General features: G+C 40.9%; 1 protein-coding gene across 3 annotated transcripts in view; it reads right to left on the bottom strand.

The window, feature by feature from the left end:
- Positions 1–14,038, bottom strand: part of unc5cb (unc-5 netrin receptor Cb) — a 124,493-nt gene that overhangs the window by 40,466 nt on the left and 69,989 nt on the right. For all 3 annotated transcript variants that reach the window (XM_005470312.4, XM_025909031.1, XM_005470313.4), the window contains exons 3-4: positions 9,167–9,310; positions 2,760–2,863 (exon numbers count right to left, since the gene is read on the bottom strand). In XM_005470312.4, coding sequence (XP_005470369.1) covers positions 2,760–2,863; positions 9,167–9,310 — 248 coding nt within the window. The remainder of the gene's footprint in view (positions 1–2,759; positions 2,864–9,166; positions 9,311–14,038) is intronic.

Here is a 14,038-nt window from a genome sequence, read left to right as displayed (position 1 = left end):
TGTTAGTTTTAGTCTGCCAATTTGGAGAAATCTGTTAACACAACCAGCTTGGGGTGACTTTACTTAATGTTACTTGAAACTGGGGTGTCTACGTGAGTGTGATGCAAGTGTTTATACTGTAATACCTCCTGTGTATGTATTAAATCTCCCTCCTAAATACATCCATCTATGCACTTTCTCGACTACTTTTGGAGGCTGTGGCTTATCCCAGTAGTCATTGGATGAGAGAAACTAGTAGAAACTAACACTGAAAAAAATAAGTAGATAAACTAAAGCCAAACACTTTTGAGCAGTCAAAACTGAAACGTGCAAATATTTAAAATGAAACCAAACTGTAAAAGAAAAACTGCCAAAATAAGTAAAACAAATATGCAGAGCCATGTATACAGAAGAAACTGAAAGTAGATTAAAAACTAATTAAAATCAAGGCAATAATAACTCTGGTAACAGAAGATAATGGGTACAAAATGTTGTAATACATGATGAATGAAATGCTAGATTTTCTTTAAAAATATATATATATATTCTGAATTGAAAAGAGGAAGCACAGAATTCAGATTCTTCCTTGTCATTTATTAGTGGCGAATCCATTTTGCAGTCCATGTGAATCAATTTTGGCTGGTGAGCCAGGAATCACACCGGTAATTACATGGAACGGACGAACAGTCTTTCTGTGTTTAGTCGAGTTTTTGGCAGCAAGTTCTCTGTATGCAGGCAAATTAATGTCCTTGCTGGTACACTGTCATGGGAACATGTCAGTGGAAGTTAAAACGTGTGACAATGCAGTACATGGACAGTCAGCAGATGTGCATGCCTTACTTGTACTTTTTTATGACAGAGAAGCCACACGGCACATGATTAAAAAAAAAAAAAGTGCTGTGAGAGTATGGGGTTTTTATGGCTCCGCCACAGCTCTGCCATCCTGCCAGCCTCTTGCTCTCTGGGCAAAGGCCTGCAAAGGAACCACAGAGTGAGCTGACAGCTCATTGGAGGCCTGACAACAACTCGGTGGATCCAATCCCCGACAAACCTTAACAGCTCTTCTCCTTCTGCCTTCATCCTCTCTCATCCTCTCTAGATTTTTTTGTGTCTTGAGCGGGTGAAATATGACAGATCTTTCCCTCAACAGCGGCTGCTACATATTTCTCCAGATTCATATGTAACCACAGACTTAGCCCATCTGCTTTTTCCAAGGTTTTTTCTCTGGCGTGCTTATGTGAGAAGAGGCCTGACAAACACAGATGAAAAAGCAGCATTCGGTTTTGTCCTTTTTCCCTCCGAGGCAGCTGAGTTTGAGTTCAGAAGAAAAGGGTGGGGGGACTATCTAGTGAAATGGGACTGTTGTCTTTTTAGCAGCCATGAGGTAAGAGGGACTAGTTAAAAGAGCTGGAAGAGTGCCTCTGTACACACACTGAAAAGTCAGGTGGATCATGGAAAGAAAAGTAAATAGAAAGCAATTACTGACTTTAGCCTGAATACAAGTGAAGGGAAATCTGAAAAGACTATAATGTTTTTAAAAGAGGTCAATTACTACAATAGCTAAACATCGTATGAGTACTCTGTTTTCTCAATTGATGGCCGCCTTGGGTATCTACACTAAAACAACAGCGGCTCCTTTACTCCAGGCGAACAGAATCTCCTGTTTACTCTTCACTGTACATCCGGATTGCCACAGCAATTCAGAAGGATGTGGTATGATTGTAATCAAGCCAGGTCTTTGATCGCTACACTGAGCTAATCCAGGGCTTACGGCGACCTCAGACAGGCTGTAGAAATCACCATTACTATACAGCTGTTACAGGAAAACTATCAGACTGAAGCCTGGACTGTAAGAGGAGAGTCTGCGGAGTGCCACTCCTAAACTTTCGTCCATTGAGCTTGTCAGCACTTTCAGCAGGGATAAATGCAGTGCAGTTCCACTCACTTAACTCAGCTTTTCCGGGTCATTCATAAGCTTTTACAGAGTTCAGTCCCTACAACTAACAACTGAAAAAAAAAAAAAAAAAAACACCTCCTGACCAAACCATCAAACCACACTTTCATCCTGTATCTATGGTCCTGCAATCTCAACTGAGCCTTTTCAAATACAGTCCTAATAGGGTTCTGCTGTCGGGCAGGGAGGAAGAAGGGCAGGGAGGAGATACTGGCCAAGCTAAGGTAGCAAAGTCACACAACTGAATTTATTATTTTTTTATTCCTTGGCAGATAATTACAATTTTCTCTCCTCCAAATTGCAGTGACAGGCCGATGTTCAGGAAATACCCAAAGAACTTTAATAACCCGGGCAGTGGTGAAAAATGTCCTTATCTGCGCAGTGTGGCGTGTCAGATTTATTCAGTGTTATTTTATTTGAAACCTCTGAAATAGGCAAGTTTAAAACTGAGGCAAATTGTGTAATCAACACACAGTTTCTACCTGAATTATTTAGAGAATAGAAGAACAGAACCAGTGACTGGCACTACCGAAATTATAATATATGCTAAAAGATGCATGAGCTCACTATCCAGTATAATATTGTAGGTGATATTTTAACAATTTATATACTTAACAAAAAATAATGCCAAGAATAATGATGGCATATCTCAAAAAACCCATCCCAAAAGTCAGTGAAAATTACCTCTTTTTAAAGACGTCAGTTGGGTGGATTTGAGGTGAGAGCATTTTTGCCTGCATTTCCCTGAAAAGTATTTACCTGTTCAAACCAATTATCCTAACAACAAACGTGCACTGGCTCGATGAAACACCTCTTTGGACCTTACCTCAGCAGCTGGGATGCCTTCGGGTGGGCGACATTGAAGTAACACTTCCTGTTCAAGTGACACTTCTTTTCCAAGAGGTTCCTGGTCAAACGTCTTTCTCAAGTCTGAAAAAACAGATAAAAGACATTGTGTATTAGTGCTAAACGAAAGCGTTTCATACTGGAAGATCGATATGACAGTATATCCTGAGATATGTTTAAGATTAAACACAAAGCCAACCAGTGTTAACGTCACAAACAATAAAAACAATTACAAGAAAAGAAAGGTTAAGTTGTCAATAAGACCTGCCTCTGTGCAAAAGCAGTATATATAAAACAGTCTATAGGTGAGTGTTATGTCTCCAAGCTCATCTTCAACACACACACACACACACACACACACACACACACACACACACACACACACACACACACACACACACACACACACACACACACACACACACACAGCTTGAAATAGATGGATGGAAAATAGGGAGAAGGGGCTCACTTGCGCTCCATCAAAAAAACCCAACATTTTCTTGGCGTGAGAGCCCTTATGGATTAGTGCAGGGAAGGTATAGTGGAGCTGACAGGCTAGGATTACTGAAGGTGTCATGCTACACTGGAACCTGAAGCCCATTAGACATATATCATGCTGCACAGACTGAGACAGTAGCAGTGGGCATCAACTGGCGAGAAGGGGCGAGGAGAGGAGAGGCGAGGAGAGGAGAGGCGAGGAGAGGAGAGGCGAGGTGAGGAGAGGAGGTACAGTAGTACTTAGCAACGTTAGAGGCACTGAAGCATCATGTCTACAATCAATCCTCCAAACCCCAGTGATACCATTTCCACAAGCATTGCAAAATTCTCGTCATACACACTTTTATTGACACATTCGGTTTGGGGGTGAATAACTTCATTCAGCGAAGCACAAAAACATATTTTATTCCAGACAACAATTCTACATAACTTTGTTCCCTTTCCTGAGGAGACAAATGTGCAATATGTGGCACCTATACTGTATGTGGATGGGGAAACGCGCACAGGCAAGAATGACTGAAGGGTAAAACAAACCAAAATGCTCTATCACCAGCTGTCTCTTTCTTTGTGTGTGTGTGTGTGTGTGTGTGTGTGTGTGTGTGTGTGTGTGTGTGTGTGTGTGTGTGTGTGTGTGTGTGTGTGTCATCACAGCAAACTGCAGCAAGCAGTACCACAAAGGTGGCCTTGAGTAGTTGGTAGATATTTATACATCTGTCAGTCAATCAGAAATATGACAACCTACCAATATCGAGAATGCAAGCTTAATAATCTAACAGATGTCACTGATTATTTAACCAGAAATGTTTTGTAATGTAATGTAATGTATTGTAATGTATGTTAATTTTTCATCAAAATAATGAAAAATGATGTCATCTACTGTATTTTATTTTACCAGGAAGTCTAACTGAGATGAGATGCTCAGAGGAGAGACTTGGACATGATTGCACCCATTAGAACTCTTTTCTCTAGAAAAACAACCACATGCCACATGTTACTTACTACATTTCATTAGTTTTACATTACTCTTCAAAAAACAAAAAACCCAGTTATAAAACTGTATTTTGCATTAAACCAATTTCCGGTAGCTTTCAATGTTGGCAGCACTGAGCGACACAACACAACAAGCTATAGAATGAAGGCTGACCTGAAGATCCTATCTTTGATAAGCCAACCCCTTAATTAACATAAAAAAAGGTTCACCCATCCCTTGATCTATTTTTTAAATGCTTAAACAACCAGAGTCGTGGCGAGGTTGCAGCCTGTACAAACTGACACTGAGGACAGAGAAGAGGGGCAGCGACAGAAGAGGTTGCCTGTCCATCACACAGCTAACAAACACAGAGACTTACATGATGACATCCTGGCCAATTAAGAAAGTCCAGCTAACCTAACCTGCACGTCATTGGACTGTGGAAGCCGAAGTACCTGGAAGAACCCTAAAAGGCAGAGGGACCACATGCAAAGTCCACAGCAAGCAGGATATATTAGTTTCTTCTTCTACCCACACCTAACTGTGTCCATGAAAACAAATCCTGCAGTGACCTTCATTCAGGGACTCGATCTTTTAAAAGGATATAGCTGTTCTTCTTCAGAGAACGCTGCTAATACAGTATTGTACAGCTACTGACATTGTGTACCAACATAGGCACAGATTTATTATATTTTATAGTCCTACAATAGCACATAGACTTTAGATGTGGGCATACTGTCTGAAGTGACACAGATTGTATGGCAGGATTTGCACTTGAAAAGTCAAAGCAAACTGCGTGCAAATCTCTAAAGACTCTCAAGACTCTTAGGCACAGTGTGTAACAGGATACACTTTCCTTATCTATCATAGTAAAGAAATGCTTTTCAGTGTCTGGGGAGATGGTGTATGAATGGATACAGAATGAAAAGAGCATTACCACCTGTAATAAAACGAGAGATCTCCAAAGACTGATCACAACAGGTTTTTTTTTTTTTTTTAGTTTCTTCATTTGCTTTCATTTCATTCAATAGCTATTAGGTTTACAGACATTATTTTAAAATAGACACGTTTCACTGTTTAGAATGAACTGGTCTGCATCCCCCGAAGGGAAGAAGACAGATCATGTTCCTATTACAGAATACGTGATGATGCAGCACCTGGAAACACTAAAGAATACCTATAGTCATTTTACGGTTCATTTTTTATTTGGAAAAATGATCCTTAAAATAACAAATTCATGAGGTATCCTTGTTCCAGTTCAACCCGAGAGTACGTGTGTCTTCAGGGGAATATGTTATAATTCAGCACATTTCAATGTATTGTAATGGCTGAAAGGGTGACTGCTGAATTGAAAGTAATTTCCGTAAAAGTCTGGTATGAAATTAAAAGAAAGAATGACTGCAGGGGTATATTCTTTGACAGAGGTTTTTCGAATTCAATCCAAGGACACACAAGCTGTTTGGTTTCCTTAAGATAGAGTGGGGAGGAGGAAAGGAAAGGAGATACATCAGAACTATTCTATAGCGATGGATGCTACCTTAACGATAAAATCATTAGAAGTCACGCTATGACAGGTACACGCTGATAACTTTATGATTTATAAAATTTGCACTACAGTCAAATCAAACAAATTAAATTATCTGTCCAGGTACTCTGACTTCCCCCACAGTCCAAAAACATGCATGGGTCAGCTTAACTGGTAACAGTTGGCCATAGGTGTGAATGTGAGCATGAATGGTTTCTGTCTAAGCTCTGCATTAGACGGCCAACCTGTCCGAGGTGTTTTGGCACCCCCACCCCTGATCCTGAAAAAAGTGAAAACATCCAAAAAAGAGGAAATATCTATTGAGCAACAGCTTCTGAAATACCAGACTTGCTGATGCCAGGTGTCAGAGGAGAATGGCTAGACTGCTTCATGTTGATAGGAAAGCAAAAGTAACTCAAATAACCGTTCGACATGTCAAACCTTAAAGCAGATGGGCTAAAGCAGCCACGCGAGGCGCCACTCCTGTCAGCTAAGAATAGGAAACTGCGGCTAAAGCTCGCATGGGCTCAGAAGATTGGAAAAACGTTGCCTGGTCTGACAAGTCTCAATTTCTGCCGTGACATTCAGATGGTAGGATCAGAATTTTGCATAAACAAAACTCAAATCATCTCCAGTTGGTTTCATGGATATGACAGTAAGTTCACTGTATTCAAATAACTCCCATGGCTACGACATCTCATCTCACATCATGTACATGCAGGCAATGAATCGGCTACAAATGTGTCAATATGGACCAAAATCTCTGAGGAGTGTTTCCAGCACCTTGTTGAATCTGTGCCATGAAGAACTGAAGGCAGTTCTGAATGCAAAAAAAGGTCCAACCCGCTATTAGCAAATTGTTCCTAATGAAGTGGCCGGTGGGTTCCTATTACATATTTTATTCTGTTTTGGTTTTGGAACAAAACCCAATTCTTTTTCTTCCTTTTATTTCATATATCTTCTTAGTTAAATTACGCATTACTATTCAGAGCATAAATTTGCTTAACAGGCAACACTGTTACTACTAGTGGCAAAGGCCAGTGTTTGTGTGTTTATGTGGAATATTCACACTTTCAGTCCTCAGCCTTCTTATTCAACTAAAAATTGAACACCTGGTGCTTTTGTAGTTCACTAATCAAAATGTACCTGTGATGAAACAGTAAGTAGCATACGAGCGATTATTTTTCAATATAGATTTTTATTGGATGTCGGTTTAAATTACACCTCCCCGCTGGAGTCTCTTCTTTCCTCACTTCTCGTAACCCTGAGCGGTACTGCGGCATAGAGGGTGTGGGAGCAGCTGAGTAGACATTCCTGCGGGAGACACACCATTCTCCCCTCAGCAAGCAAACACTTCCAGCCTCGCAGGCCCACAGAAAGATACACATATGACAACCATTACCTTAAGTGGCTACTTGTCAGGCGAAATTACACCAGCACTGCACACTTCAGAAATTATTACTTTTCTTGCTTAGTAAATCATTAGCTACTGGTGCAATCCGATATCAGGAGGCCTACTCTGAGAGTTTTAATCCCGAGGAAAGTCACATGCAATGCTGCTTCGGTTTTACCTGCTGCAAAAGTCCACAAACAGACAGGAAAATCAATTTCCAGCTCTCTCTGTGTACGATTCCCCTCCGCCAGTCCTGAAAGTCATTTCTGCTGATTTGATTAATTTATTTAATTTGCTCCTGTGAAAATACTTTTATTACCCCTCGGTGGCAAGCAATCACTGCACCCCAAAAATAGAGGCCAATTAAAACGGCTCTGTAGAGGTCACATGAAGGGAAGGACACACAAGAAATGCACACGTTCTCTCTTCCTCTGACAGGCTCTCACAATAATTTCAGCCAGACTTCCAGCAAGTCTGAAAGCTCCTTCTTCAACACGGCAGCCTCTTAACTCATCTGCGCTAGATGTGACTCACCGTCTGATTAAACTGTATATGTTTAGATGATGGGAGAGGAGAGGAAAACAACCCCAGTTTCCATTAGCCTAACGGGATAGAGTCTGGCTCTGACAAGAAGCCTGCCTGGAGAGAAAGCCCAGTAGAGGAGCTAATCCATTCAGCAGAAGCTAATGGGAGGGGAAGAGGGGTCCATTGTGATTTGAGGGATAGGTTAGTGCTGGCAGGCTGCTCATCACGGGTGATTATAGGAGGTGGAGCAGCGGGAGTGGGCTCGGTGGGAGACTGAGAGGCGTGATTCGGATTCACCAGGCTAGTATAATAGAAGCAGTAATAAGAAGAGATACTGGTGTTGGAAATGAAGGGGAATGCACTAAATTCAGAGACAAACTGTGCAGAATATGGAGAAAACAGCAAGACGGAGTTAGTAATACAAAGAAGTGGAGATGCAGAAGAGAGAGATCGAATAAAAATAGGGAGAGACAGCTCCATCACTGCTAAGTTGCTTTTAATTGAGCGGTTCAGGTGAAATCCTGGATATTGACTTTGCGAGGTGCTTTCTGACGCACTGTATAGCAAAGATGAAATCATTCTGACAGTTCCCCACCAAACATCAACAGCTCAAGTCATATCCCTATCCAGCAGTGTTGACAATATATTTGACATAAACTACAATACACTCTCCAAGTGTGTGTTGCAGGGTTTTTTTTCCCAGTTTGCCACAAGTCTAAAGAGAAACAGTGAAGATGGGAAAGATGCGTCAGTCACGGTGCCTTGAAACTACTTGACAGGAGGTGGAAGTGCAATGATCTAGCCGATACTATAATAGGATTCCCTTCAGGTGGAATTTTGACAAAAACGTGTAAGTAGTTGTGTCACGTAATAGCTGTGTTGCAAAAATGTTGCCTTGATGTCACAGTCAGACTTAAGCAGCTCTTGCTTTCTGCATCATGTCTTCTGGGGTTTCATTACTCTTTTTTTCTGATTTTCTTTGGCACATCCTTTGGGGAAAACTGTTAAAAAAATGAGCCCAAACTTTAGATCCAGTACAGAATGTTTCTCATTATTTAGAAACAATTGCGTGGTGCTTTTTCAGCAGGACGACAAACCGAGAACAAAGGAGGACCATACAGAAATGAAGTCATAAACATGCACCACAGCTCTCCTAGTGCACAGACGCCACTTCAGCTCTTTTTTTTCCCCCCTCTGTGCTTCTTCTTCAGGTCTGTGCTGCCCGCAAAGAAACCAATTTTGATTGTACTGGCTTTTTACCAACTCAAGTTCAAAGGGACACTTGAATCTCATGTTAGCAAAACCTCCTTTTCACTGCTACTATCTCCAGAATCTGTGAAGATACACAAGTCCGTCGCTGAGATGCGCTTTCTTGGCAACCGAGAGGTTTTGTTTGGAGAGAAATACAAAGATGAGAGAGAAGATAAGTGAATAATGGCCTGAAGAGAGGGATGAAAGGAGGGGGAGTATACTCACAGGCGATGCGGACATGAGCTTTGCGGCTCTTGGTGGTCCCAGCGGAGCTCCAGGCCACACACTGACACCAGAAGTCCTCTGGCCCAAACAATTCCTCCACTTGCTGCCGAGTGATCTCTATGCTGGCCTCCCTCACGACCAAACCTGGGAAAAAGAACATAAAGGATTTTTTTTTAAATCGTGGAGACGTGAAACAGTAAACAGAATAAAAAACTAAGAATTGACGGTGCAGGAAAATGACATTAATTTGAACACCAGAAAATATAAACAGATGGACAGCTGAAATGGTTAAAATAATGTGACATCATACACACCAAACTCAAACAATACATATTTGTGTCAGTCTGTCCTGATTCTAGAGCCAGAGCACTGAGCTGCTTGGGTCTGGGCCTTGTGGGGGAGGATTCTCGGCGTCATGGCTAACACAATCCTGTTTGCTAACTCCTCTGATTACTGCTCATCTGGGTGCCAGGGCCCAAACAAACAAATCATCCCCAAAACAAATGCCTCTACCCACAGCTGCCCCTCTAGAGCAGATTATGCTGCTGCCATAGCGTGTGCACATCTCTGCATGTCTGTAAATGCCTATTTGTTGGAGCATTTGAGTTATGTACATGCAACCTAGGAACAGTCTATGCGTGTATTATGAGGCACACCGGCGTTCATTAAAGATACAGGGGCTTTCCCATGCAATACAGTGCTTATTTCATCTCTCAGTCCATAATATTTTTTCTGACAGGATGGGGCATTTAAGAGGACAATGATGCATTCAAAAAGGCTAGGCTGAGAAAAAAAATGCACTTGCAACAGACTGCGTTTTGCAGACATCATGAGAATCTCAACAAGTATCCGAACTAAACGAGAGCACGCTTGTAACTAATAGAAGTAAAGTATTCCATATGTATGGAGATGGTCCCTATAACTGCATTTGGATGCTGCTGGGCACCGGAACATCTCGCATTTTGCATGGATCCACATTCAGCAGTCCTGCAACATTTGTGCAGATTTTTTAAAAAGAACTTTCACGCTGTGAATATCCCATGCCACCTCATCCCAACAGTGCTGCCCCATTAGGCTTAGATATGGGGTTTGTGTATCCTACTGGAAAGAAGTTAAGCTGATGTCATTTTCCTGGAACTCTCATGCTCGTGTACCTGGTCAGCAATGATGTGAAAGTGGGACTATCAAATCGCTGCCAGTTGTTCTTGAATCGCCTTTTTGTATGCATTCCCCGCACCATTACACCATCAGCAGCTGCCTGTGCCATCAACACCATGTTGTTTGTATACCAAATTCAGGCCCTGACATCAGTTCCAAAACACTGGCTGTCATTTGTTTCCCCTCCAGTCATTAGTCATCGAGTTTTAGTGCCTTGCCCTGTAGAAAGGTTTGTTGTTAGCTGAGACGATGACTAACTGTTTGTTGAATTGGTAACAAATCTATTTTAACTTGGCGCTTAAAGAGTTGTGCAAACTTTTGCTTTTTTTCTATTTTTTTCTGCAAAAAAAAGTTCAAATCTTTGGTTCATTTTAATCCTATTGTTGAACATTAGGTTGTCTGCAACAACACCCTATCATTGTCTGTTAATTCAAAAAGAATAGTGTGGCTGGTGTCTCTTGACAGGGCACAAATTAAAAGGGCTGTACAGAGTGCATGCTGATTTAAACAGTGGGCTGTGGTGGAATTAATGATTAATGCCTGTGTTGACAAAAGACTACAACTGTTAGTCTGTAAGGGAGGGGGTTTAAAGTTAGAGATACTGTATTAAATGAAAAAATTACCTATTTGCAACTTTCAGGGTAGGTATTGATAGGTATTAATTTTGAAATTTGTACTTTTTGTTTTGTTACTGTGCCATTCTCCAAGTCATAGCTGTCAAAATCATTTTACATCTTGGGTCGGATCAATGAAGCTGGCCTTTCTTTTAATGTAAAGAAGTTTAACAACATCCCGAATGAATCTCTGAGATATCTTAATATAAGATAAAGAAGAGCAATTTCAACAGTACGTCTCAGTTTTTATACAAGATGAAGAAATGCTGCTCAAGTAAATGAAAAATCTGTCAGCACGACTCTTTGGACTTAAATTGTGAGAATTAACGTATAAAATTACTGAATATTTTCTGCTATCTCATGGCTCAGAGTGTCTTGCAATCATAAAAAAAAGACTTTTCTTTTTTTTTTTTAAAACCAAAGACCCATACAAAAAATAAATAAGTATTTCTACAGCAGATGGTGAAAAAAAATGTTCCTGTCATGTCACTGTTTATCTCTATTACTTTGGTGTAGTGCGAATGGCCAGTGGGGGAGGTCTTACGAAAACACGGTTAAAAGTAAAAAATGTATGCCCTCCTTCACTTTTTCCACAGTCTGACTGGGCCGATTGTGGCCCATGGGCATTATGTTCGACACCCCTGCTCTAGATAATCAAGTTTGGAAATTTCCACAACAAAAAAAAATAAAAAATAAAAAATCACAAAGCAACAAAGCTTACAGTGTTTGGGCTAAGCCAATAAAGCAGAAAATATCATTATGTAGGTCTTACTGTATGTGTGCCTTATAGCAACCGCTGACAGTAGTACTGACTATTCTGTCAAACCATTATTGCTTTGTATTAGATGCAACTGTGTTATGTTGACAGATCTCCAAAAACAGCTCTGTGACATCTAAATCCAACATCTGCCAGAGCTCTAAACTGTATATCTGAGTGTATCTAACTTAGCCATTATGCTAAAAATATCTTTTTAACTAAGCTTACCTAAGAGACACCATGTGCTGTCAATGTGGCATCGCTATTATGTACAGTCTCGAAACTGTGTCATAGATCATTGACTCATCTGTGCCGCAATGTGCATTTAATCAGTGATCTAATCTCTGACTGACATCCAGCTCTTTGCAGCGTGAATCACTGCCAACTGATTCAGATGATAAGCTAATTTGCAACAATTTGTGAACTTAGTTTGTGATGTGAAAACCGGAGAAGAAAAGAAACAGAAGTAATCTGAATCAAGGCTCCTGACTCAAATCAAACGTTGTGCTGAAACAACTCGGCTCAGTGTTACTTTAGTTTTACATATGTGTAGTCATCTCTGCCACTCATGTTAATGTAACAGCAGACTTTCTATCACTAATAATTATGTGAGAGATTATTGCCTGATAACTGCCTGAGACAGTATCTCAGGAGTGAATACTAATCCTGCTCTGCTGGTATGCACGCTAAAAACCATTATCTCTGTGTAAATCCTGAACCTTTTTCCTTAGATTATTAGAGCACAGCTCTGATTGGTTTATATGGTAGCTGTGTGACATTCTAGTTGAATGGAAAATGCAAAGAAAATGGATGGTTAAAAAACGAACATGCCATTTTATTTCAGGTTCAGTGAATTCACACAGCCTCCTTGTTCTGGCACAGAGCAGGCATAGTGACATCCCACACACTAGCTTACCTCTCATGTAAAATTTACGCAGTGTGCCAGCAGGCAGAGGTACAGCCACGTCTATTGTGTCACCGTTTGCTTCGGCGTGTATGGGTTTCAACACGTATGTGCGAGTGCCAAAGAGTGCGCCTCTGGTCGTCGCTACTTTATGCCAGTATGCTCGCCTGAGAGGATGTTTTGTTAGTTTGAGAATGTGATGATGGATGTGCTTTTGTGGGAGCATCACATCCAGTCTAGCAGAGGGAAAATCAATAGTGGAAACAGTAAGTAGATTCTCATAATTCTCAGAAGGTCTAAAACGTGCGGAAGAATCAGTCATTTGTTTTTTTTCTGTCAGCGCTGCAGACATAAAGGGCTCTACAGTGATCAATTATCCGCCTGATGTTGTTAGCATACTCTATACCATTAGAGAATCGAAAATGATGACGGTGCCTGCAGTGGTTATCAGTCTCCTTTAAGAGTCATTCATGACTTCACGGGGATTACTAAACCTGGATTAAACTCTTCCTTTCCTGTGTTGCACTTCAAACACATCAGAAGAATCACCCTGATGGAAAAATCAGAGCTCTGAAACGAGCCCACTGACCTCATCCAGTGACTTCATATGTGCTCAGCTAGAATTTCTAAGTGTGCTTTACATCAATACAATGATAACAAAATAAAACCAGCCATTCAATTTACAATCAAGGTGTGTAAACTGTGTCAGGGCCAGTGAGGCAGGGCTACTATCTTCCTAAGCCATTAATAACTGGCTAAATTAGGGGCTTCATTTTGAGAGGATTCATTATTTATGTGGTTTTTAACATGAGCTAGCCTAGCAGCCTATTGTTAGCACCAGCGAACATTATTGATCAAACCAGCCAAGCAAAAAAGGCGGCATTGGTCACTGAAGGAGAGATGGAGGAGGTGGGAGGCATGAGTGCCCTGATATTCTTGTGAGATGAAGAGTGCATCTGTTAGATCTTTTAACTTATATCTCAGAGAAAGTGACAAGCTGTCTCCGGTGTACATTACACTACCTGCACCTACTTATAATTAATTTGCTACTCATTTGCACAGATCAATGCACTCTCTACTCACAGAGACTATGAAGTGCCTTTAAAAATGCTACAATGTTTTGGGCCACGTTAAGCGCCTACAAAATCTTCAAAACAGTTCAAAAAGGTTTTGCATTCAATACCCAGTTATTTTACTTGAGTGTTGTATCTGTCCAGGCTTACTTGCATGTCCTTTCTAGTTCTTTTTACACCCAACAAACAAAATTAAGTCCTATAGAAGCAGTAAAGGTGCACTTACTTTGTCACAGGACTGCACAAAATGTTCTGTCCTGTAAAAATGTTCTTTTCACATGATTGTAGATGCGCACAGGAGCCAATTTCCTTTGACCTCATATTCAGGGTGGGTAGATTACAATCTAGTATAGCATTCATTCAACC

The sequence above is a fragment of the Oreochromis niloticus genome, linkage group LG7 (genome assembly GCF_001858045.2).
Source record: "Oreochromis niloticus isolate F11D_XX linkage group LG7, O_niloticus_UMD_NMBU, whole genome shotgun sequence".
Taxonomy (NCBI): domain Eukaryota; kingdom Metazoa; phylum Chordata; class Actinopteri; order Cichliformes; family Cichlidae; genus Oreochromis; species Oreochromis niloticus.
The sequence above is the reverse complement of the archived record's forward strand: the minus strand, read 5'-3'. Positions and strand labels throughout refer to the sequence as shown.